The sequence below is a fragment of the Vanacampus margaritifer genome, chromosome 12, assembly GCF_051991255.1.
Source record: "Vanacampus margaritifer isolate UIUO_Vmar chromosome 12, RoL_Vmar_1.0, whole genome shotgun sequence".
NCBI lineage: Eukaryota > Metazoa > Chordata > Actinopteri > Syngnathiformes > Syngnathidae > Vanacampus > Vanacampus margaritifer.
The window spans coordinates 11,067,936-11,095,554 of NC_135443.1; the positions used below are offsets into that span (position 1 = coordinate 11,067,936).

General features: G+C 38.9%; 1 protein-coding gene across 1 annotated transcript in view; it reads right to left on the bottom strand.

Annotated features, from left to right (window-relative positions):
- Nucleotides 1-15,052: 15,052 nt before the first annotated feature.
- The window catches only part of vwc2 (von Willebrand factor C domain containing 2), a 37,373-nt gene continuing 24,806 nt past the window's right edge, over nucleotides 15,053-27,619 (bottom strand). The window contains exon 4 of the mRNA XM_077582057.1: nucleotides 15,053-15,799. Coding sequence (XP_077438183.1) covers nucleotides 15,648-15,799 — 152 coding nt within the window. The 3' untranslated portion in view covers nucleotides 15,053-15,647. The remainder of the gene's footprint in view (nucleotides 15,800-27,619) is intronic.

The following is a 27,619-nucleotide window of genomic DNA, read 5'->3' on the forward strand; positions in this document are numbered from 1 at the left end:
TTGCCTGCACTTAATAAATAGGCCGTATGAAAAGATATACAAGTCCCTATTGGGTTGTTATGAGGAAATATTATGAGTTTAAAATACCGCAATCCTTTTAACCAGGCCACCTCAAAGCTTTCATTGAAAACCTCAATAACACTCTCTAAAGTCCCTAAGGAAATATTAACTTGTTTTCTTCCTCTTCGCTCGCAGGCCAGTTGACAGAAGAAAAACAAATGCATTTCTCGTTTTGTTTATAACAGTAAATGTAATGCAAATTATGTAAATCACATGGATGTTAAAAACAAACAAACATGTCTTTACAAAGGGCATAATTTGGCGAATGTGCTGCCTTGAAAGAGTTGTCTTCTATTCACTGGAGCAAAAAAAGAAGAAGAAAAAAAGGGACATATATTATACAGTATGTGCTTGAGTGCTTATTAATTAGTTTGTGTGGGTTGCCCAAATTGTGGCTCACAAATGTACATACAGTATTTGTAAACACACCAGGTTGTGAGTCTCATAAAGCAACGGGGCTGAGTGGTTCATGTTAATGTGTCAGTGATGATGCTGATGTCTACTGATGGATGAGTTTTACTCGGGCTGTCATTTGCAAATGTAAACACCCACGAGCTGTTGAAAGGGATGTGTTAAAAATAGCCTAATTATGAGTTACTGCAAGAGTGGCGAATGTGTCGCCCATGCGGTGCTCCCTTGACAAAAAGGAGGGCAGACATGACACTTGTGAGATGTGATGGGTTCGGTCTTCAAATGCTTCTGTTGACAAAAAACATGCAAACATTTGTTGCATCCGTTGCACGCCTCACGGGAGCCGCGCTGATTATATATTCATGCAACTGTAATGAATGCAGTTATGTTGAGATATCCACATGATTTATTGCATCTGGAGTCGCCATCCCACTAAATCTTTGTTTCCCAATTATTATTATTATTATTTTTTTTTGCCTGCTGTTGCTAGAATCTAAATGCCAAACGTTTGAAAAGCTTTGCAGGGAGTTTTTATTTCTGGAAGGAGGCGGCATTCCCATCAGAGCAGTCTCTGTTTCTCTCAATTGTGAGTTATTGGTTGGCTTGTGAGCCCCTTTCAAGCATCCTCCGCCATCTCTGAAAATATTTACTGGCCAACTCGGTGGACGAGATGCTGCAGTGCAGTGTTAATTTGCACAGGCTAGATGTGTCTGATAGGATCCGATCGTCTGGATTGAGCATCGGTGTTTTCGCTGCTGCAGAGGGTCGTAAAAAGCAAAATAACAATTTGAGGGGTGGTGATTTGAAGACAATATGGGCAGCTGCTGCTTTGGGCAAAGTCCACTATTTGGTTAGGAGGGTAACGTGACCGTTCTGAGTCAGAGAGGCCGACTAACACCAAGTGGTGTTTTCAGTTGGAATAAAATGACGGGGCATCATGCCTTATTTTCTGTTTATTTCTTAAATGAAAGAAAACAAATAGTGATTCATCACAAAGCTTTACAAATGAAATTCTAGGCAATGTAGATAAACATATGTTCTCAGATTAGTTTTCAGATTAGTCAGTCAAGGCCAAGTCGAGAATGTTAAACGACACCTTTTCAATACTGCCTGTTTTCAGGAATTTCAGTTTGAAAAGGCCACAGCTGTTCACACACTCACTACTGAATTGATTTGGAACTTTTGCCTGTGCAAAAATGAATAGCATAGTGCTTTTTTTCGAGGTCGACATTTCAGAGGGAACTGAAAACAGAACACTTACGGCAAGATATGCGCAAGGTTACCCAAGCTCGGAATAAGTCCAAAAACAACTCAGATGTTGTGACACGAATCATCAAATATGATTTCAACTTGGAAAGATAACATCCTGACCACTTGGCAGTTTTGTCCGGTTACAGATTTGGGGAGCGACCCATTCTAGCGTATCGCTGGCGTCCGGCCAAAACCTCCGATAAATGTCATACTTTTCCACAAATCTAATACTATTGGTCAGTCCACAAGCGTCTTTTTAAAATTATGGATCAATCTAAATTGTTGAAAATACCTTGCTCTCTTTAATAATGCATTGTTTACAGTCAGATCATGCTAATCATGCTGTTTACCCCCATAGTTTAATAAAACTAGCATATAGCCTAAACTAATTTGCCTATATGTAACTAAGTTTACTGATATGTCACTCCAATGATGAAAAAGGTCGTTTGAATTTCCCAAAGAAATACACAAGCCACAAGCGGTTAACAAGTGTGTCTACCTACTTCATATTGTAAACGACCTGATAGATTACATGGATTTTGTAATCTATTGCGTGTTCAAATAAATCATAAATGAGATCGATGAAGAAGTTCCTTGCAAGTTTTTATTCTAAAAGCTTTTAAAAGACACAGAGACAGCTCACTCGAAAAGTGGTGTTAAGCTCCCAGTGTGTGTTGAATTTTGAATCTTTAGCATCTTTATACAAAAAGGTCTTACATTGAGACCTGCCCCCGCCCTCCTTTGAATCCTTAGCAGAGTTGTGACATAAAACAGGTACAGTCCATATCTTTAGTTACTTCCCGACTAGAGTCTTTGATGTAGAGAGACTCTTGCCCTCTGAACCCTATTCGATTTTACGACAGGATGACCTGATGAACAGAAACGCTGATAGTATTTTTAACATCCTCTTCCGATGAGTCAACAGAAACTTTTTAGCCCACTCTTTTGTTACGGAAACAGAGAGAAGTTACAGACTTCAAACAGAGATCAAAGAAATCATTATCACATCCTCAATACATCTGGTGATTGAGTTAACATAGTAATATCTATTTCTACAACTGTATAACTAAATTCAAAACAGTTAAGATATAAATTGAAACAGTTAAATGTCAACAGACCCTATTGTTGGATACTTTTTAATCTGACTGATTATTCTGTGTTGTGGGATGTGTTGAAAGAGATTTTTTACCCACTCAAGAAGAGTTTACAACCACAATGTAGTTAGCAAATAAGCTAACACTTAGCCTAGCTGCTTCTATTTCTTCTTTTTTGTGTTTTCATTACCATGATGCCTCTCACAGGCCAGTCTTGGTATTGCAACAGTGCTAGTCATCACGCACACTTGCTGAAATTTCCTGTCGTGTGTGAAATTGCTCACAAGAAAAATGTGTTATGTAAATCTTGACTTGTCTTGTTACTGCTGTCACTAAAGCCGGGCGGCTTGTAAATAATTGTATTTTCAGCCTGGAATGTGGGGCAAAGGGGCTGTTTACAGTACAGTGTTCGCCATTTTTGATGACTGATAATGGCTATGCTCAGTGGGCCTGAGAATGCAAAATGCAGATTGTAAGTTTTTGAAAGCACTAAAAATGGCTGCCTGTGAAAATGAAGGAGGGTTTGTGGAAATACAATGCGACATGAAGTGGGCCGATGTTGCATAAAAAAAATAAATATGTGTGTTTGTCACACTTTACCATGCATTAGTTTTGTACTTCAAATTCTATGTTTTTTTTTTCATTATTATCTTTTACAGATTTTCCGTGGTACTCTGAACATGTGAAAAATGCTTAGGAAAAAAATTTCAATTTGAACAAGATCATTGTATTATTACAGAAGCGTGGAACTGCCAATGTGGAGTGAACATTTTTGACTGGCAATTCCGTTCAAATGTATTTGTAATTAAACATATTTGCAAGAATGTTCGGACATATTTAGATATGTTCAAAGTCATTTGCAAGTACCTATGGTATTTAAAAACTTTTGGACATATTTAAATACCTCCAAACGTATTTGAAAGTACTTTGTATGTGAGAACATACTTGCAATTTGCAAATACGTTTGAAAGTACTTGCAAATACGTACATTCGAACGTACCCGTAGGCTAAATGTGAAAAACTTTACCTTAAAAAAAGGTAAATTACTCCATGTTTGTTTGCATTCATTATTTTTACCTAATAAATGTTTTTATATTTAAAAAATAATTACGTATGCATGAGACAAAAGCAGGCATCAGGACAGATGGGCACTTCTAAACATACCGTAATGTTCCCATCTATCACCAGGAATCACAGCTCCCAGGTAAATGATTTATTCATTATTACTACATGCTACTTCTCAAGCTTTTATGCCAGCTGTTTCCTCTCAGGTAAGATTTCTCTTCTTTTTTCCAGAAACGCTCAAAACTCTTCAAATTTTATGCCTCAGTATGCAGGAACACATCACGATCATCACACTTCATGTTCATGACCATATTGTGTTATAAGATGATGAAAATGATGATTGTGGGCTTTAGGTTACTACTCCTCGCTCATACCTGTTAGGACCCAGGGAGCGTGCTAGAATATTAGTGAGTTTTTAAATTTTTTTTCTTTTTATAAATAAATAAAATAGAAAAATAAACATCTCATCGATGTTTTAAAATGACCATTAGCCTATCTACTGTATAGCATTTCCAGTTGTGTGTTAGCATTAAGATAGCCGACCTATTTTAGGCTAGCGCTAATGTGATGCAGAATACATACAAACATGACGATTTCTTCTTCTTCTTTTTTTTACAGTAAATACACGTATATAAGTCCGTGCTTCTTTTTTTTCTTTTCTTTTTTTTTTCTGGAGAGCTCAGTATTGTTCATTCGGTAATTTTACTGATTTGACATGTCATCATCATTGCTCTTTTTTTTTTCTTCTTCTTTTTTAAATAAATAAATAAATGAAATAAAATAAAAAATAAAATAAAAAAGAGAGCAATGATGATGACATGTAAAATCGGTAAAATTACCGAATGAATAATACTGAGCTCTCCAGAAAAAGAAGAAGAAAAAAAAAGAAGCACGGATTTATATACTTGTTTTTACTGTAAAAAAAAAAGAGAAAAAAGAAAAAAAAGCAAAGAAAAAAAAGCAAAGAAAAAAAGAAGAAGAAAAAAGAAAAAAAAAAAAAAAGAATATTAGTGAGCTATATTTTACGGCGTGTGTGTCGTCCTCGACCACTCGGGAAGATCTGGACTGCATAGATGAAGCTCCCACGAGCGATGTGGGCAACCATGTCCTCAGAGAGGGCCCAAGGCTTCATTGTAGTGCTACTTCCCTTTGCCCTCTCTATGCTGCCGCTCTCCACTTGTCATCCTCGGTTAGCTCAGCAAAGTAATGAGTATGCGGCTGTACATTTTTCATGAGGGGGGGCGGTAGTGAAAAATGTTCTCCTTATAATGCTTCTAATATGGAAGTTTTTCCCACACACTCTTCACCCCGTCCCCCGCCGAGCACCCCTCCAGGCTGCTATGATGCTGCATGAGCATGTTTAATGGTAACATTCCCAGCGGGAGAGTCAGCATAATGCAATGTCACTCTCGGTGATGAATATGTTGACTGCAGCAGATACACAAGCAGCTGTAAATCATGAGTAAATTAGATCATAGTGCCCGTCCTCTTTTGCAAAGGGGACATCCAAGAAGAATGATAGTATAGTGGGGTCTCACATTAACAGAAGAATGAAGAAGGAGAATGGACCTCTATTGTCATTGTGCTCCAGAGCAATGAAATATGAATATGATGATATTTTAGGAGAATCGTAAAAACAGTGTACGATAAAATACACACGAGCTGACACAAATGAAATTGATATAAAAGAGGAGACTTCATCTTCTACAGAAGAAATCGACATTAGGTAAGTCCGCACAATTCAATCATATCCAATGACGAAGCTGTATTTCAAATTCTGTCTTACTCGCACGCACGTGACAACCTCAATAATACATTTTTTTTTTTTATGTTAGCGCCAATGATAATGCTAACACAAAGACCTGGCTAGCCCGGCAATATTATGTCACAAATTTGAGTGATTCCATAAAGGATAATGCAGAATTATTGCCCATTCAGTATATTACATTATATATTTGCATCAATAAATGTTCAGATGTGTAGGTAACGTTGCTTATTTCAGATAAAGCAAACAAAATCTCGATCGAGCTCAGCCATAATAAATATGTCAACGGCCCCATAAATATGAAATTAATTGTCCCTCCTTTCAAATTTGCACACAACAGCAGTTTTTCTTGTGCCTGGAGAAATTGCTTTATGGGAATGTTAGATTTTGCACACGGCATACTTTAAAGTTAAACAAGCAAGCCAAATTCAATAGAATTAACCCTTCAAATGTTTCCAGTAAAAAAAAAACAATGTAAGAAATAATCAACTCAAAAGGTCACTGATATAACTCAAGAGTGAAATTTGCTACAGTAAATATCGAAAAGTTTCTCAGAGGAAATCTAGAAGTCACATCAGCTTTCATATTTACAGACAAATATGAAGCATACAAAGGGTGTCTGTCTTATGTCATGTGCAATCTTATGTACAATTTCAAACTGTCAAAGTGTTATGAAGTGAAATGCATTGCTGCAGTATTTAAAAGCTTGTTGCACGTCTTGGGATTTCCAACAGGAGGACGAGGAAGACTTTGAGAACTTTGCGCCAACTCGGCGAGTAACCCTTCGTCACAGATGTTCATAACTTTATGGTCAGAATTTTAACCAGGATATTGAGTCGCTTCGGTTTGGTGACCACAGCGTTGGATTTTTTTTGCTGATGATGTCACTGGAGCGGCTCACAGCTTGGTTGAGAATCAGCACCTCTAAAACTGTAACCATGGAAAAGACGCGGCATACAGAGTTTTTTTTTCTTTTTCGTTAACATTCCCCACTTAAATCACCTTGTTGTTACTTCCAGCAACGGGCGTACATTGAGCATGTCGACTCGCCGTCATGCGCGTCACATTTTTGTTTAAAACCCTGAACCCTGAACCCCAAATTTGGCCCCTATAAATTCTGCTACTCAAATAACAAAGACCTTTTTTTTTTTTTTATACAAATTTAACTTCAAAAGTCCAGAGTGCCACTTCTGACCCCTGCATGGGGCCATCTAGTGGATGAATATTGCACTTACATGAGCCAGAGTGGTGGTGACAAGATGGCTGGCAACATGCTGTTTTGTTGAGCTGGAAATCAATCCAAACAAAACCATCTTCTCAGCAAACCATCAGATGGTAAAATTGTGTTTTTTTTGTTAATCTATTTCATATCATGTTGCAGAATGCCTAGGAGTATGTTTTATATATATATTTTGATAAATTAGCAACTCTGAGCTAGTTTAAAAAAAGGGTTAAAATTGAAAAAACATATATTTTGGTGTTCAGTAAACTTATAGCAGTCATTTAATGTATAATTCATAATTTTCCAAAGAAGAAAAGGGGTCTTGGGTTGTCCAGGGTTAAGTTTCCAAGAAACACAAAATATTGGTTTCTGCCACTTCCGGGTGCCGCAAATATGTTTGTTTTTTTGTTTTAATTTCTGTATGAAGTATTTTCACTCAAATTTCCACTTTAGCAGTGAAATCTGACTTTGCCAGCGTATGAACGTAACTCGTTTGTAACTCGAGAACTCCCTGTATTTGGGTCAGAGATGAGATACTGCCCCCAAGTGGAGGAGTTTAGGTATCTTCCAGTCTTGTCAAAAGTTAGAGAATCATGAATCAGTCTGTTGGGGTGAAGGTCTTGATTTACTAGTCAATCTATGTTCCCACCCTCACTTGAGGCCATGAGCTGTGAGTTGTAAGCGAAAGGAAAAGGTCATAAAATGAATTTCTTTCCGCAGGGTGTCTGGCTTTCTCTTTTGAGACAGTGAGAAGCTCAGTCATCTGGAAGGGACTCTTCACATCGAACCGAGCCAAAACAGGGGGGGCTTGGTGTCTCGTTAGCATGCCTCCGGGGAAGACCCCGGACACATTGGCCAGACAATGGCAAGTCAAATATCGGAACCTTTATTTCTTTAACCTTTGTAGAAAAAAAATCTCATCAGGTCAAGAGCAGATGAAAAGTTCCTTCTTTCTAAAGTGCTGCTGATGATGGATGTATGGATGGATGTTTGGAACCAACCAGCTGTAGGACAGTGACAATGTTGTAAAAGCACCGCAATCGACCATTTGTAAAGAAAACATTGTGTAGGAAAAGCAAATCAAAACGAGCTGATCTACAGCATCTCTCTTGACAGCACGTCATCATTTTTCTGCGAATCTAGGCCGCTGTGCTGTGGCTCAGAATGAACCGGACCGATTCATGCAGTCTCCCGAAAAGGACAAATGATGATTGATGACAGATCCAATGACTGTTGCCACAATTTCATTTGAAACCAGAGCTGTATTTACTCTCGCAAGCAGGCGTGCAATCTCGTCAACCTCTTCTGTCATGCTTTTCAGCCACTTTGATGCATGTTTTCAAATATGAATAGGGACATCATGATTCTGTTAGGGAGTTTCGTAAATGCGTTCTGATCATGAGTAACTAGATCTGCAATAAATTCAATAGTGATTAAACACTTAGAGTAAAAGATGTCTGTTGACCCCAGTTTGTTTTTTAATGTATCTTCGCAATTGGTTCAATTGGAATGATTCATTTGTTATAACAAACAACAAAATCAATGTTGTTTTTTTTTTTCCTCCGGAGAGCTCAATATTGTTCATTTGGTAATTTTACATGTCATCATCATTGCTCTCTTTTTTAATTATTATTATTATTATTATTTTTTTTTATTTATTTATAATTTTTTTTATTATTTTTTTTTTTATTTATTTTTTATTTTTTTTTATTTTGTATATGGGTGATCATGTGTATGTGCATGTGCGTGTGTGCGTGCGTGTGAGTGTGTATTCATTAGTTCACCTAAAACCTATTAAAAAAATCCCATACCGTTCACCTAAACCGAACACTTCAGAACCCAGCCAGAGCCATGAGGCCGTCAGGAGACCCGAGGAAGGACCAAAGAAAGGAGTTTTTTTTTTTAATGGGGGCAAAATAATAGTAAGCCAAATACCAAGTAAATTATTTGAAAAATATTTACTCCATTCTTACGTCACTTCGATTTATGTTTTTAATGTACTTTTAATATGGTTTGATACAGTACAATTTTTTTCCGGCATTTCTGTGTGGAGTTTCAATGTTGTATGGGTTGCATGGGTTTTCAGCATATTCCAAAAACTTGCATGTTCGACTAATTAAAGACTGCGCCCTATTTTGTACACTTGATTTTAGACTTACAAAAAGGACATCATATTTTATTTATAAATATGATTATAGTGTGGTGTAATTCCTCTGAATCATTGTAGAAATCATTTAATTGAACAAATTATCATGATCCATCTTAAAAATATTCAAATAGCACACTCCTGACTGTGTCACAACTGGGGGGTGGGGGGGGGGGGTGTTGGGTTGTGTCACACATAGATGCACAATTGGGGGTGCAAGGTGGTCTCCAATTGCCCACATCATCCAAAAAAGGGAGATCTTACAAATGACCTGTATAAACGCACTTTGCGCACGTCAGTCTCATCTCTCGGGATCCGGCGAGTCAGTTTGCTTCCACAATGTCAAGGACTGTATGCACTTCCAAAACCCTGATTTTAACGGGATTGAGGGGAGCTGCTTCAAATGGCCAGGAGTCAGCTGGGTTCAATCCCACAATTGGCACACAATGGTGGCAAAGAAAAAAAAAACTCCACCCATGCGCACAGTTAGCCCTATAAAGCCTGAACCATGAAATACATGAGAGAAAATTCAGATTATTTGTAAATAGACTATTTATTGTTCTTTTTGAACAAACAAACTTTTTTTTTTTTGGGGGGGGGGGGGTCAACTTTCTCATATGACTTTTGATTTGTGTCATATTTGATACATCCGGTCACAATGCTTTAATTTTTTGTCAAAATAGAATAACAAACAAACATATCAAACATATTCATATTTTCAAAAATCAGAAAAAAAAATTCCCACTATCAATAAGTATCGGTGTCTTTCCTTTCTCGATTGGGGCGTTCTTGCAAGGTCGCTGTAAAAGCCATCAACTGGGCGACATTGCCCTCTATTGGATTATCTGTGCAATGCATACATCACATCATATGTCAGGGTTTTAACGGGAAAAAAATATTATAGTCATGAAATAGAGGGCTCAAAATGTCTTCTATTTAATATGATACGTTTGGTGTTTTAAACTACGCTTTGTGCTAGAATGGGCATGAAAATAGGCAATCTAAGTTACATATGGGTGTCAGTTGTTGCCTATGTGTACCCTGTGATTGGCTAGCGACCAGTATAGCGTGCATCACGCCTATCTCCCAAATTCAGTTGGAATGGGTTTCAGCTCATCTGTAACCCTGAACAGCATAAAATTGATGGCTTCATGGATATTGGAAAGGAGGGGAAAAGACTCACTAATGGATCTGTTGTGACGCTGCCACCAAGGCACTGCTAAAAACTATGGCTTCTAAATGCGGCATCTCTTCTTTGGTCTCTTGAGGTCTCCCTGCTGGATTTCACTTTCCTTTCTTTGGTCCTTCCTCGGGTCTCCTGACGGTCTCACGACTCTGGCTGGAAGTGTTCGGTTTAGGTGAACGGTATGGGATTTTTTTAATAGGTTTTAGGTAAACTAATGAATACACACTCACACGCACGCACACACGCACATGCACATACACATACTCACCCACATACAAAATAAAAAATAAATAACTTTAAAAAAAGAGAGAGCAATGATGATGACATGTCAAATCGGTAAAATTACCGAATGTACAATACTGAGCTCCCCCCCCCCAAAAAAAAAAATAATTAAAAAATAATAATAATAAAAAAATATAAATAAAAAATAAATAAAAAATAATAATAATAATTAAAAAAAATAAATGAAAAAAAAATAAATGCGGCATGTAAGAAACTATGCAGCATAACACAGATTTCCTTTCAATAGCAAAGAAGATGCTGCATTAGGCAAAGCAGCAGCAATGGTAATGGACTTTCTCTGTTGTCCTGGAATATCGACTTGTCCCTGGCTTCTGCTATTGAGCTGCCACCAAACTGCAAAAGTCTTCTTTTAAACCTTATAAAGAGAGAAGAAACCCTCAGGATGGACGCTACAGCCTCAAGCTGTATATTTTTTCCCCCCCTGCCTGATATTTCAAGTTGTTTGGACAGAAAATGGGGAAAACAAATTTGGCAGCGTTGTATGTATTCAGAGCGTTTTTATGCACACAATATCCCATGGATGGCCATGGACATGGATGATGTATTACCATAGAAGAAAAAACAACAAGCTGAAGATTTTCTGCAAACTCTTATTATTAATATTCACCACAGCTGAAGGTTGGAAAGTTGTTTTTTTCTTGATAACCGCACAACCCACAATATGAGCTCCGACCTGACAAGCAGCGTTTTCAGACGTGTGGTGGAATTGACCACCAAAATATGAAACGTCTTCAGCAAGCAGGTCACACTGGCTCAGTTAAGCCGCCTGTTGTGAATGAAATGTGGCTCTAAGCCCTGTCACTCACTTTCCATAACAACCTGTGATGAATTGGATGACCGGCGTGAGCTTGCTCGCGCCTATTTCAACCTGTGTGCGTTACCTGAAGAAAATAAAGGACCCTTGATGCAGATCACTTGCCGATTACACAATTAATTTTTTTTTGTTGCTACCACAGGCGCAAGTTTATGCACAGAAGGGCAATTCAACACCTCCAGGAGATGAGAAGTCAAATGTGTAAAATGTGAACATCTAGATAATGGGCTCGGGGCAGAGCGGCAGTAACAATACTAAATCTATAAAAGGCAATTTGAGGCCCCGGACGCTCAATGGTGAAGCGATTCGCTCGGATTGATCAAGAAGCATCCTGATCACAAGGGAGGCATCAAGCACGTGGGACTGTCAGAGGGATTCAAAGTTGGATTGAATGGATTTGTGGGGATGGGTTTAGAAATAAATCCAGAAGGTGCAAATAGAATCCTCAAAGCTTTTTAACCACATTTGACTGCTGTGCAAAGAATTCTAAGTTCATAATAATATCCGTGCAATTTTAATGAACCGAGGCGGTATGAGAAAATCACATATCAGAGCAGAAACTCAAAAGTCTGGCTCAGTGAAAATGAACAAAACTTCTTCTAAAAGTCCCAGCCTACATTTACAGACAGATTACAAGGCCTTTGTTTATTTTCAATTGATCCTCATTAGAAACTCATTTCCCTCTCTCCAATTGAAATGAATGCAGCATGTCTGCCATTAAAAATGTAGAACCGGTGGCTCCTTATTGCATTCTTCCTTTCTGAAGATGAATGCGCAAAGAAAAAAAAACTAAGTCCTACGTAATCATTCACTTCTAATGATTACCAGATCCACGAAGATAGATCACCATAGCAGCATGGGTCATGACCGGTAGCGATTTTCCATAGCTACCGGAGACACAACAAGTAATAAATAAAAAATAAAAGCACCAGGACCTTCATGTGGCCTTAGATTTTAGAACATGGTCGCCAGAGCAAGACAGCTTAAAGATGCTAGCAAAATAGATATAGATAGAAATACACACTCACATGCACACACACATTCTCACCCACATACAAAAGAAAAAAAGAAAAAAAAAGAGAGAGCAATGATGATGACATGTCAAATCGGTAAAATTACCGAATGAACAATACTGAGCTGTCCAGAAAAAAAAAAAAAAAAAGATGCTAGCAAACTAGATCTCTTGCTTTACCTAGATCAGTGTTTCTTAACCTGGGTTCAATCGAACCGCAGGGGTCCAGTGAGACACCCGACTCAAATGTTTGGTGCGCACGGTAGTCGACTACTGTAATGGTACGTCGTGTGATTTCTTCATTATTGTAATTGCTTCATATAATGTCTAGGAAAAAAAAAACGGAAAGTGGTCTGACAAATATGTGCAATGTGAATTCACATGTATAACAGTTCCACAGGGCACGATTCCGGGGCCTCTTTTGTTTTCTTTGTATCTGCTGCCCCCTGGATTCCATCTTGTTTGTTTTATAGCGATGAATGATGCTCGTCAGTGTCCTAACTGCATGATGTCGCAGAAATAACTGGAAGCTCAGGAGAGCCATAACATTATGTTCTTTACAAGTGTATGTAAAAATTTAGATCACGACTGCACCTTACTTTATTTCAATTTCTTTTAGTGGCTCATTCAGGTTTTAATGTACAGTATTTCTTTGTTATTTCTGCGACACATAACAGGACGACGTTTATTTGTGAGTCATGTGAAACATGTGGCGCCTTAATTGCAAATAACAGAGTTGGCTGGTTGCAATAAATGCATCATAAATTTCATCAGCGCCGTTAATATGATCAGCACTGGTGCAAGCACAGTCGTGTAAAGTGGCCAGAACAGGGCAAGAATCTAATTACAGAGTTGCAGTATTAGGGAGCAGACAGAAGCTAATCCTTTATGAGCGTCTCTGACAGATGTGCCCAATTAATGGCCTGTCTGGAGGAAGACTAGTTTAGATGCATACTATCTAGGGAATTTCATTTCAAAGTAAAAGAAGAAAGACTCATTTTTGGGATGAGAATTTATGGTGAGATTTAAGCAGACTGTCTTTTTTTTTTTTTTTTTTTTTACAGCCATATGCTGACACTGCAGTTCATAACGTGCTGGAATATTTAATAAGTAATTTAACTCAAGGAAAGGAGAAGTTGAAATGTTAAAGTAACAGTACACCACTTTTTTTTTTGACCTCATTAAAGGCACTTAATTTATATTTGACATATTTTTGTTAACCAAGAACACATGAGAAACCAATAAAAGTGCAGTACACATTTGAAAACAAATGAAGTATTCAATTTTCTAAAAGCTGCACAGCGCAACCCTGCGCAGAGAAGGAAAAAACATTTCACTATCATTTACCGCTCTTATGCGTGAGCACATTTCCACTCCTTTTTGAATTCATGAATTTGGTTATGAGAGGACAGTGGCGCGTTCGGTCTGACAAGAAACCTTAATGGAGCTAAGCCACCTCTCGCCGACTGCTCAGAGGCTGATTTGCCTGGGATTCCCGCTGGCGGCCTCACAGGCACGTTTCACTGCTGGAGATGTTACGCCGTTGTCTGGCAACCCCCCTGGATCACAGAGTTGTGCCGCATGACCGACCGGCGCGTTGTGAAGTGTGAGTGCAACGTGCTCAACGTGCCGCTCATGCAAAAGGCAGCTAGTCAACAGAGACAAGCAGCATCTGCATTCATTGATCTGCCCGCCTGTCCTTCCGTGCTCATTACCTGGGCTTATTATGAGGCATCGTTTTGATCCGTTGGCCGAGGGGCCGCTGGGCTCGGCCAGAAACATGCTCTCATTAGCACCCATTTTAAATTGCAGGAAGCAAATATAAACTGTATTTTGAATGTGTCCGATTTAATTTGAAGGCTGGATTTACACCGCTGGCTCAAGTGCCTGATTCAAATTGCATATATATTAGGAATGTCAGGCAATAAAAATGTTTTAATCGTAACTAATCGCATGACGTCGGTACGCTAGTTAGCAACACGTCTACTCCCGCATAGTTACAACTAAAGACGTGCTTTGGAACATGTCAACGTCTGATTGAATGTGATTCGGTGTAAAAACGATGGCTTCTAAATGCGGCATCTCTCCTTTGGTCTCTTGAGGTCTCCCTGATTTATTGGAATTTAGATGTTTCTGGGGTTGGTGAAAGACTCTGGTTGGTGCTGGATTTCACTTTCCTTTCTTTGGTCCTTCCTCGGGTCTCCTGACGGCCTCACGACTCTGGCTGGAAGTGTTCGGTTTAGGTGAACGGTATGGGATTTTTTAATAGGTTTTAGGTGAACTAATGAGTACACACACTCACACGCACGCACACACGCACATACAAAATAAAAAAAAGAAAAAGAAAAAAAGAGAGCAATGATGATGACATGTCAAATCGGTAAAATTACCGAATGAACAATTCTGAGCTCTCCAGAAAGAAAAAATAAAATAAAGAAAAAAAAGAATGTGATTCGGTGCCATCTCAACCGGAGTTCACTGATACACTGACTCTCCGGTCATCTACTGTAATCCCCCCCCAAAATATTTTCTCAACGGATCTGCACGATTCACGTAAGTGACCAAATCTGGTTTTAAAAATGCGAATTTCTCCCAAAGGTGAGAGAGTTGAGGGTCCATGTCACGATTACACTGAGACCAAATATTTGAGTCATTTGGTAGTCAGTAAACAAGCGCTGGGTTTCGGACAGGCTAATCGGAAGCATCATGCGAGCACCCGCAGAGCCACAGACTGCCGTTTATTTCAAACAGGAACATACAGCACCAAGATACAAAAAAAAAGCACTTTTCAAATCAAAGCACATTTGTAACATCCAAACAGACTAGAGAACATCGTACAAGTCAGAAACAGTCAAGTCAGCTTTAATGTCACTTTTAGCTCCGTATTTGATCACCTTGAACAGCAGGTTGCCTCGGATGCAAACGGCTGCTCGTTAAGGAACAGGTGTCGGGGTTTGTCAGAATTATCAAGACGTAAAGATTTCAGCCGTGTGTGTGTTCTATACATTCGCTTGTGTTTCTTTGCAGTCAAGGAGGCTAATTATTAAAATACAGGGCCTATAAAAATATGTGTACCTAGCTCAGCATTAATGACATCTAGACAGTATTTGTGTATACTCATAAATAATTCAATACATAGATAAATAAATATTCTATGTGCGGATTATAAATCTTCATAAAAGCCTTTGCTTGGTACAGACTCCAAATGCTGAGCCGGCTGACCCTGATGTCCGGAAGCCGGGGGTGAAAGGCCAAGTGTTAGCATGTTAGCATTAGCGCTGGTGTTGCGTGCCAACGTTCCTCTCGCCGTGCCAGTCTCTAACCGCGCTGGCATTCGTTCTTGCTGCAGGTGGCCTGCCGTTCGATCTGCCACGTGCCCTCTTCGTATGTGCAGTAGCAGATTGTACACTCGTCGATCTTCACCTCTCGTCCGGCCGGTATCACCGTCGTGTCCGCAAAGCAGTTGGGCCCTGTTGGCAAGAAATAAGAATGGAAAATGAGACCAGAATGGGACTAATAACAGCAGCCACGAGTGAATAGAATGAAGCCGAAGAGAAATCTGTTATTTAAACAATTTGAAATGTGGACTCGTCAGACCACAGCACACTTTTCCATTTTACTTCAGTCCATCTCAGATGAGCTCGAGCCAAGAGGATCTGTTTCTTGATGTTTTTTTTATTTACAGTGGTCCCTCACTACCTTGCGGATTCTTATTTGAGACCAGTCATGCGGTTATTTTTGTACTTTTTGTATTATTTGAGTAAATAAAAACAGCTCTTTATTTCATTCAGCAGAATTTATTACATTTCTACACAATTCAATTCAATTCAATAGAATTAAGCCGAAGAGAAATCTGTTATTGAAGGTTATTTAAACAATTTGAAATGTGGACTCGTCAGACCACAGCACACTTTTCCATTTTACTTCAGTCTATCTCAGATGAGCTCGAGCCAAGAGAAACTGTTTCTTGATGTTTTTTTGATTTACAGTGGTCCCTCACTACTTCGCGGATTCTTATTTGAGTCCAGTCATGCGGTTATTTTTGTACTTTTTGTAATATTTGAGTAAATAAAAACAGCTCTTTATTTCATTCAGCAGAATTGATTAAATTTTTACACAAAATATAGAATATTTGGTCAATTAAGAAATGTGTACCATTATAAGTGATTTTTTTTATTTTTTTTATTCATTTATCTTCTTTTAATTCTCCTTAGCAAGTCAATGTCCCATCACTGGTGAGTTATTTTTAGAACGGATCACAAAAAGGCCAAACAAAAAGGCCAAACGTGTGTCTCATCCACCCCCCTACGTGCACTGCAGGAGAAGAAGACAAACAAGTTAATTGAAGGCAATTAACTTCAACAAGGCCTCATTAAGGTGACAGACAATGTGAGGGTTATTTATTGAAGGGGGGGGGGGGTAACCTCTACCTCTACCTATCCCGCAGAAAGTGAGGGAACACTTTATGACTTTGCTTTGCATGGTAGTGTTTCATCTTGCATTTTTAGTTGTAGCCAATCGATACTAAAGATAGATGAACCTGTTTACCTGTGGAATGTTCCAAACTAGTGTTTTTTTTATTGTCCCTGTTGCAGTTTTTGAAACGTGTTACTGGCATCACATTCAAAATGAGAAAATATTTGTTTAAAAAAATACAATAAGGCTCATCAGTTTTGAACATTAAATATCTTATCTGTGTAGTGCAATCGGAATTGAGATTTGTAGATTCATTTTATATCCTGAATAATTTATTAACGGTAGGGTTGATAAGGTTTTTTTTTCTTGTAACACATCATCTACATTTAGTGCTATTTTCTTTTATGATAATTCCTTTTATGTTATTGTAATCTCTAATATGCTGGGCCAGTGGGTTCAATCCTAATAGTCAACCACAGGGGTGATAAAGAGCAGTCTTGTCCGCCTCCACGTTCAAGTGGGAATCTCTCTGATCAATATCAATTAACCCTGACAGCCGTTTGCGGAGATGAATAGAGCGTTTGTCTTCAATCAATAAAAACAAGGTCAAATTTAAAACGTTTTAGCGTTTCAAGTAGGAAGTTCCGAGATACACAATGCGAACGCTTTTTGTGCATCTAAGGAATCTCCATTATACCTTTCTGTGATGAACCCTGTTTGATCAAGGTGTAAGATTTGGGTAATTATCTTACTGACACATCTATGTACAATTACCGTTAGCATAAGTAGGCTACATCTCCATTCAACGTTATTGGTCCATAAAATTGATATCCGGTCGGTTCTTTGTCCTTTTTCTTACTGTGATGGTTGCCTCACTCCAAGATTATTTTTGACTCTTGGGCATGTCTGTATGTTTTTTTGTAATAAGGATGCTAGCAGGTCTTTAAAAATGTATATTGATAAATGTGGATCTTGGCTTTTGATCATTTTGAGTGATTCAATCACCTTTAATCAATATTTAACCCCTTCAAAAAAGATGAAAACGCCAATGACAATGACATTATTCAACACCTGAGGAAATTAGGCAACTCTTGGGGATTAACATGTAACAATTAAACTGTCACTGATCATAAAAGGTGTTACTTCCAAACAAGATTGACCTTTTCCCCGATGATCCTGCAAACCATACCTATATAATAGGGGTGGGAATCTTTGAATGTCTCACGATTCAATTCGATTCCGATTTTTGAGTCTGCGATTCGATTCAGAATCGATTTTCGATTAAAACAATATTTATTTATTTATTCAAAATGATTTGATTCACAATGATTTTTGCTTCAATCTATAGATGTGCAAGGAATTGTAACGATCTACTCCAGTCTGACTCGCTAATGCTAATAAGCGCGCTACTCGCGGCTCTTTTATCACTCAAAAGAACGGCTTCACGCTGAAAAAAAAACAAACTTTTATTGGAATAACTTGATCGTGACTTTTTCCTTCTACTCTCTAATGTGGCTACAACTTAACAGTGTATCAGACCGCGTGGAACCACACTGCCCCTCAGTGGCCACACCGGGTACAACATGAACAGCGCTCCAAATAAAGGCACACAGACAAAGGCAAGACAGACTTTTCTTTGATCCTTCCTCGGGTCTCCTGACAACCTCACGACTCTAGCTGGATTCTGAAGAATTCGGTTTAGGTGAACGGTATGGGATTTTTAATAGGTTTTAAATGAATTGATGAGCACACACTCACACACATGCACATATGCACACACACACACACGCACATACACACGCACATACAAAAAAAAGAAAAAGAGGAAAAAAAGGGAAAAAAGAAAAAAAAAAGAGGGAGAGCAATGATGATGATGTCATGTAGAATCGGTAAGAGTACCGAATGAACAATACTGAGCTCTCTCTAACAGAAAAAAAGGGGAAAAAGAGGAAAAATATATATATATATTTGTCTGATCTTTACATTTGTTTGATGACATCCTGAAATATCTATTCGTGTATTAATCTGCCCAAAAACATAAACCTTCATGTAGTGATCCTGAAAGAGAGAAGTACCTCAACAGACCCTAGTTCCCCCTGCCCTTAGGTTAAAGAAAGAAAAACGAGCACTGTCTGCTAAAATACCCAAGACCAACAAAGGTAATAAACAAAATAAAAATTAACAAAAAATTAACTGTAGCAGCACACTGTTATAGCGTTGAGCACATACAGTACGCCTCACAGCCCAGTGGGTCAGAGGTCGAATCCAGTCTCAGGCTGTCCTGTGTGGAGTTTGCCTGCTCTCTCCGCATGGATTTGCTTGTTAGGTTAATTGACAAATTGCCATGAAGTGTGAATGTTTGTTTGTCTCTTTGTGCCAAGCAACCGACCGGCGACCAGTGTAGGACGTTAACCCGAATCTCGCCCAAAGTAAGATCCAGCTCAACGTTGCCCTTTTTGAGGACAAACGTTATAACAAAAACTTGTGAAATGCCCAAAAAAATGTATGGCACCCTTAATGTAATCTGACAGGTATTTTGTCTCGCTCCTCGTCAGCAAACTGCTCCATCTGTCTCAGGTTTGAAGGTTGTCTTCTCCACACTGCGTGCATGTTTCCGCTCCTTCTCACAGATATTCACTAGGATTTAGATCAGGGTTCTTCAAAAATCGTCTGATGTTTTGCTCTTAAAAATACGCAAGACTGACTGTGCTTCTGCCCCCCATGAAGGACGTGGAGGAACTGCCTGTGCGCAGCTCGATTTTTCATCCATAAAGATTAAAGGTAGCGTCCCTTGATAAAGCATGAAAATAAATGAATACGAAATACAGACACGCTATGACGGGCTCACCAACATCAACATAAGATTGCCACTTCAGGACCACATGAGTAGACTCCATGCCTTTTCTATGGGACATTGTGATTTCCTAAGAATGAAGTCACATTGTGTTAATAATAACATAATTAAAGGTAATTTGAGCAAATTCGTCATTTCAGAAGTATCAAACTTAGCCGTTCACAGTATCCAAGAAGTATATTTTTCAGTTTCAAAAAGATTTCTAACCCCCTCCCCCCACCTGCTCTTTGTCCACACTTCTCTTTAAAAGTGGATACGTGGAATTTAAGGACAGATTTCTTCTGAAGAATGATTTTTTAAATTTATTTTTATTTTATTTTTCTTGGAGAGCTCAGTATTTATTGTTCATTCGGCAATTTTACCGATGTGCCGCCCCAAGCTAACACTAAGGTTGCTGTGGAAATGCTACAGAGTGCCACAGACAAACAGATGGTAGTGCGTCCATTCGATGTTATTTTTTTATTAAATTTTTTTCAAGAGCTCAGTATTGTTTATTCGGTAATTTTACCGATTTGACATGTCATCATCATTGCTCTCATTTATTTTTTTATAATTTTTTATTTTGTATGTGGTATGTGCATGTGTACTCATTAGTTCACCTAAAACCTATTTAAAAAAAACATACCGTTCACCTAAACCGAATACTTCAGAATCCAGCTAGAGTCGTGAGGTTGTCAGGAGACCCGAGGAAGGATCAAAGAAAAGAAAGGAAAGTGAAATCCAGCACCGACCAGATATCACCTACGACCCACCGGGTTACCAACCAGAGTCTTCCCACCAACCCCAGACACATCTAAATTCCAACAATATGTTTATAGAATGAAGCCCAGAATGTGTTTATAGCTCACATCTATACAATTACACAACAAGACTTGAAAATCTTTTTGGCAAGAATTCCTCCATGCATTAGTGCATCCTCAAAGGAACCATAGCTAGAATAAATGTATTCTTGCTCTTTAGAGGCATTAAGAGTTCAAGGGTGTAATGATTTTGTTCCCCCCCATATTGAGTTTAGCATATTCTAAGTTCATCTACCATACACTGCAGTAGGCTCTATATATTTTCCCTGACATCACAGCAAGCTAGAATGCAGTCAAAGACAAACAGAGCACAAACAACCACAGCACTAACTGCCACAGTGAAAAATGTGCTCTCCAACTGGGCTGTCCCAATATCATGTTATGGTGTGAACATGAAAAGGGCAGGAAACTAATGTAATCGACACACAAATATCAAATCTTGCGATAAGGTTTGTACTACTGCAGGTGTCATGTAGTGCCCTTTTCTGCAAAGCAAACCAATACAGCAGACATTTTACAGGATCCATCAAAGTTTCACCAGGGTCATTTTAAAAGGTGCAATTTACACTCTGACATTTCCCCCAAACTGCCATGAATCATCCAAAGGATTCAGATCTGCATCTACTTTAGCTTTTCACTGCCATTAACAGGCCCTTGAGACCAGTGAGCGGTTGCCCTTGTTTTATGCAGAGAAACGTTTTCCTTTTAGCATCAGATTAGGGATGCATATTTTTTTACTACAATAACCAAAAACATTGAAAAACATCTATTTGTGCAATAAGAAGAGGGAAAAAGCCAACTCTTGCAATATAATGTCAGCATCTCCAAAGATGAAGGCTCGCCGTACTACTAGCATTCAATCGGAAGGATCTGTCACTTTTCTAGCTCACGGTTAGTTATCTGTCATTGTACCAACAAGAATCAAACAAGACACAGATCATTCCTTGTGATTTATACTAGTTATTTAACTCTTTGACTGCCAGACGTTTTCAGAAACGGGATGTCGCCAGTGCCGGCCGATTTAAGCATTTTGACTGATCTTTCAAGGTCCACAAAAAATGTTGTGTTTGGACTATGGAAACACACATACTCCCAAATGAAAGATTGAACTCTCATCTTTCATCAGAAAAAAAAGTTTGTTTCTACCTTATTCCGTTCTTCAGTAATCAACAATAGAAAATGGTTAGTTTCACCGAAATGCTCTGTTTTGAAACAAAAAGCGGAGAAAAAGAGCTTTTTGTGAAACGATGTTATTTCATGCGCTCTAGTGAATTCTACACTTCTTTTTGTCCATGAATGATGCCACAAACACCTAAATAGTGCTTTACTTCTGTAATACACCACCACCAACAATGAAAAAGTGTTTTTAGATTGCAAAATACGTTTATTTCCATTCAACAGTGTAACAATTTGACAAAACAATTTCGCAAACTATTTACAAATGTGTGCAACTGTGGTACTATTTACAATTATGTGGATGTTTCAAATACCGTTTTTCTTTTTGTAACGCTGCCCTGCGTGCAAGGAGACGGAGCAGGATTTGCACAACAGATACGTTTCACTTCGATTGTCCGTTTCGCGTGCAGACGTTACACTTTCTTGACGGCCTTTTTTTCCGGGGAATAGCAAGTAGCAGACTGTACCCACTCCTCCGATGAATATGCATTGGACTCGGGGTACTCTTCGTCGTCCGATTGAACGTCCGCCTGAGCGTGCTCGGTTGTGCTCCGCGTTTTCCGGTGTTAGCATCGCTAGCCCGTGAACCTTTATGACGTCGTCATAGCCGCCGCATCAGCGCTTCCAACTTCGGCGTCAACCTCGGAGTCACCATCATCATCATCGATGATGATCATCGTCGTCATCAATGTGCTCTTTAGCGTTGGTCGATGCCTTTCATCTTTGAAAAAAATTCCCAAGTGTGAGCTGCTTGCAACCGGTCGCCATTGTTCGCTTCCTCAGCCATCTAGCTCCGCCTCACGTCTTCTACTGCCGCGTCAACGCTTCCAACCTCGGAGTCACCATCATCATCATCGATGATGATCATCGTCGTCATCAATGTGCTCTTTAGCGTTGGTCAATGCTTTTCGTCTTTGAAAAAAACTGCTCGAGCGTGAGCTGCTTGCAACCGGTCGCCATGTTCTCTTCCCTTCCCCAGCCATTGTCCCCTCTAGCTCCGCCTCACGTCTTCTACTGACGCCTACCCAATCTTGTCAAAAGAGAGTCATTGCTGCCATCTAGGGGCCAAAAATAGTCATTAGGCGAACTAGATCTGCTTGAAACGTTCACCACAGCTGGCCAAGGCTTTCCTCCACCCGTTTCCAAAAAATAAATAAAAAAATTGGATGACGTCTTTTAACGTCATTGGCGGCCCTCCGTAGGTTTTTACTTGACGTCTTTTAACGTCCATGGCAGTGAAAGAGTTAACAATGTTGTCAAACTCATTAGAGTTCATCAACACAAATTGAATCGATGAAATAACGATAAAAAAAAATATTCAGTCGGCAATGTAATGCTATGTAATGAAATGCAACAAATTTTATTTGTAGAATGCAGCTAGATAGTCACTCCTTATATCTAGAAACAACCATCTCTGCCAGACAATAGACATAAGTCTATTTTTTTTTATTAGATTCTCCTTTTTCTTACTTTATGATCCTCTAATAAGTACTAGGGATGCACGATAATATCGGTGGCTGATAATTATCGGTATTTATCAACCAATTTGACGTCATACAGAAAAAACAGATAATCAAGAAATCCGCCGATAATAATAGACATGCCAACGTTGGCCCATCTACGGTGGTTGTGGCTCAAGTTGTGCCCAACTCCTCAACCCCTCCCCTCTCCTATGGTGGTGTTGCATATTTGTGACGTCATAATGCGTGCGACCTTTTGTTCACAGAAGATGCATCACACAAGGCAGTCATTCTTTACACAATGTTTCAATGTATTTGTACATGTTAGGACTTAAAAGTTATATTTGTATTCAAGTTCATTTTGCAAACAATTATCGGCTTACTTATCGGTTGACGCGCTACACCTTGTTGGCATTCCAGCGGACAGAGCTGTCACGCCCATAGCATATTTGGCAATTTGGTGACAAAGAATAGACTAGATGACTCAAAAAATTGGTCTAACTTGTGGCGCAGGTGGTGGAGCACGATTCCATCCAGCGATAATTTTTTTCTTCCACAATGTCAAGCACTGTGCGCACTTCCCTAAATTCAATGGGAAGGAGGGGAGCTGCTTCAATTAGCCGGGAGTCGACTGCGTTCAATCCACAATGGTGCAAAACACCAAATATCATTTCACCAGATTTTTCTTTGTGGCCAATGTTTTTTGGATGTCTGTTGTCTCCTGAATGTGCTATTGTCTTTAGCCAACAGGAAGAAAAAAAGAGCCCATAAAGCATCCATTATCTCCCCAGCTGCACCACACAAAATATAAACTCGACAGGAATTGTTTCTCGCAGCATCAGGTATAGCATAACAATGGCCGTTCCTTGCACTAACAAGCTCTCAAGCTGCTGTCTTATACATTACTATGTAATTAGGCGTCTGAAAAATGAGAAGTCTTTCCGCTGCAGCCGCCGCATTTCATTGGGTGTCAGCACCCGGAGGAAGTGTGCTGCTGGCACATCAATCAATGCGAACAGCCTGTCAAAATGTCAGCTTTAACACATTCATAAGTCCTTTAAATGCCAGCACACACCCTTGCTTGCTCATCCTGTGGCTGCGGACTGCCGTCGTTCCTGATTCATCATCATTACGGGGTCCTTACAGTTCCTCAAGTAAAGTCTATAAAAGATTTGGAAGGACAATAATATTTTGAAGTAAACCTCAAACTTCATCTTGATTAGTTTTGCGAATCAGAGTTGCATCGGTGTATGATTGCCCAGTCATTTTGATCACACTTTTATTATTTTTGTCATGGCTTCATTAACTCATTCACTGCCATTGACGTCTATAGACGTCATAAATTCGTTTGAACTATTTCTATTAGTTTTAAATTTTTTCCACTAGTATGAAAACCTATAATTTTTTTTTGGTCCATTTAGAACAGATATAAAATTTGTGATAAATCGTGAGTTAACTTGTGGAGTCATGCGATTAATTACGATAAAAAAAATACATATCACCTGACACCCCTAATTTTTAATAATCTTTTCTTTAAATAAAATTATTGTAATTATTTTTTTCCAATTTTTAATCATCTTTTTTTTTTTTTAAAGAAAAGATGATTAAAAATTAGGGGCGTCAGGCGATTACCATTTTTTAATTGTAATTAATCGCATGACTTCACTAGTTAACTCACGATTAATCACAAATTTTATATCTGTTCTAATACAGTAAAAAAAAATCAAATCTAGGTTTTCATACTGTTGTTAACAAAAGTGGGAAAAATGTTAAACTAATAGAAAATAGTTTAAATGAATTTTTGACGTCTATAGCCGTCAATGGCAGTGAATGAGTCAATACAATTCGTCACTCCACGGCTTTTCTTTGCAGCGCACTCGTTACCACAAGAGCTTTTCAATAACACTCACAGAGACAAATGGACTGTACACGTGGACCCAGACATTCACTACCGTTTGTTAAGAGGTGACAAAGGCAGCATGTAGAAATGATATGCCATTAGCACCTGTAGCTTGAAAGCCCAACCACATGCAACGAAATTGAAGACACATTCAAACCATCATATCCCATCATTCAAAAAAAAAAAGAGAAAGAAAAAGAAAACCATCAGATCTCAATAATCCCGGGAGAAAAGCATCTGAAATCACTCATTTTAATGGACTTCTTGAGTGCATTTGCATTATGAATGCAGAATAAAAGTGTTGGTGATGTGTAAAGATATAAAAGATGAGAGGGACCAATTTCACAAAAGTATGAATAAATGAACTCAAGATATTAATAGTTAAGAGTATCTGTATTACGCCCAGCATGATCTTTTGTTTCCAGCGAGACCGCCTATAATCTTTATGGATTAATTCACCTGGACGCCGGCGGTCTGCCTATTGTATTCAATGTCCTTCAAGAGGACAGAAACACAAACCCATTACTGTCGTAGTCCGGGTGTCCAGGCAATATTAGGACTTTCCTTGAAGCTTGGACCTTAATATGTTTAAGGGGCTTAATCTCTTTGTAATGTAAAACATCCAACCAAAGAGACACGATGAATTATATTCAAAAGAAATGTCCTAAATCATACAAAACAAGCAGAGAAGCACTCTGACTGAGCACTCCACATGTAATGTCATCAGCTCTCATTACAGAAATCATAGATGTACTCCAGTGATGGAAAATGTCTCCTAAAATACTGAAATATGATGAAAGATCACAACCAAATAGTGAAATACATAAAACAAATTTTTGTAGACGGGAGGCTCAGCATAAAAATGGGAGCAAATTTATTTTACCGTGTTTAGGACTGTGTTGGGCCTTGCTGGGCATTCTAGCAAACAGAGCTGTTGCACCCGTAAAAACGGGTACATCTTCATTTTTGTGGCGGAACAAGTCTAGATTAAGTCATTCACCGCCATTGACGGCTATAAACGTCCAAAATTCATTTGAACTATTTCTATTAGTTTACCTTTTTTCCACTTTTGTTAACAAGAGTATGTGTCATGTCTGGGAAGATCTGGCTTTGTTTGAGGGTCCCGATTGGTCCTGAGTGGGTTCCTGCCCTTCCGCGGGTTGACCAATCCGGGCCCTCAGCCACTTGTGCCTGGCCCCAGGTGTGGCTAGTTACCCAATTAGTGTGGGTGTATTTAGTTCCCGGGTGGTGATCAGTCTGTGTGGGATCATTGCCGCTTGTCATGGGCGGTGCTGGAGTTCTGTCTGTTACTTTGATTTTGTATCTTTCAGTTCTTTGTTTATTTAATACTAACCAGTACCCTGGTTAGTGCTTTTGTAAAATAAAGTACGTCAGTTCAACCCGCACTCCTGCCGTGGTTCTCCTGCCTCCCTGCATTTGGGTCCTCCACTCCACACGCAAGACAGACTCAAATGGATGAGGGCCCGGATTGGTCAACCCGCGGAAGGGCAGGAACCCACTCAGGACCAATCGGGACCCTCAACCAAAGCCAGATCTTCCCAGACATGACAGTATGAAAACCTATAATTTTTTTTATTCTACATTTAGAACAGATATGAAATTTGTGATTAATCGCGAGTTAACTAGTGAAGTCATGCGATTAATTACGATTAAAAACTTTAATCGCTTGATGCCCCAAATTTTTAATCTTTTTTTTTAATTCATTCACTGCCGTTGATGTCAAAAATTCATTTGAACTAGTCCTATTAGTTAAAAAAAAAAAATCCCACTTTTGTTAACAAGAGTATGAAAACCTATAATTTTTTATTGTACATTTAGAACCGATATGAAATTTGTGATTTATCGTGAGTTAACTAGTGAAGTCATGCGATTCAATTTTAAAAAAAAATGTAATCGCCTATTGCCCCAAAATTTTAATAATAATAATTATAATTTATGGCAGTGAATGAGTTCAAATATTTATGAATTTGGTTGCTGCGCAACACCTTGTTGGCATTCCAGCGGACGAAGCTGTCACGCCCACAGCATATTTGGCAATTTGGTGACAAAGAATAGACTAGATTACTCAAAAAATAGGTCTAACTTGTGGCGCAGGTGGTGGAGCACGATTCCATCCAGCGATTAATTTTTGTTTCCACAATGTCAAGCACTGTTCGCACTTCCCTGAATTCAATGGGAAGGAGGGGAGCTGCTTCGATTAGCCGGGAGTCGACTGCGTTCAATCCACAATGGTGCAAAATGCTCAATTCCTCAAGTAGGGAACCCTGGTCCTCGAGAGCCAGCCTGCTTTCACTGTCTCCCTCCTCCAGCACAGCTGACTCAAATAATCAGCTCATCAACAAGCTCTGTAGAATCCTGATAATGATCATGTTCATCGAATCAGGTTTGTTGGTGGAGAGAGACAAGCAGAATAGTGACTCAAGGACCAGGGTTCCCTAAAAAAAAAAAAGTTAAATCATACAACTGTTATGCAGATTTTTTGGGTGACAGGATTTAAGCATCAATTGTAATCAAATTAGGTAAATCGTTTCCAGTCATTTTCCTTTTACTAGCTAGCTGCAATTCCTTCTAGATGTAACACATTTTGTAGTTAACTTTAGTTGCATATACATCACCATAGTTGTTTCCATTGCAATGCATTCTGGGTAGTGACCTAATGCAGG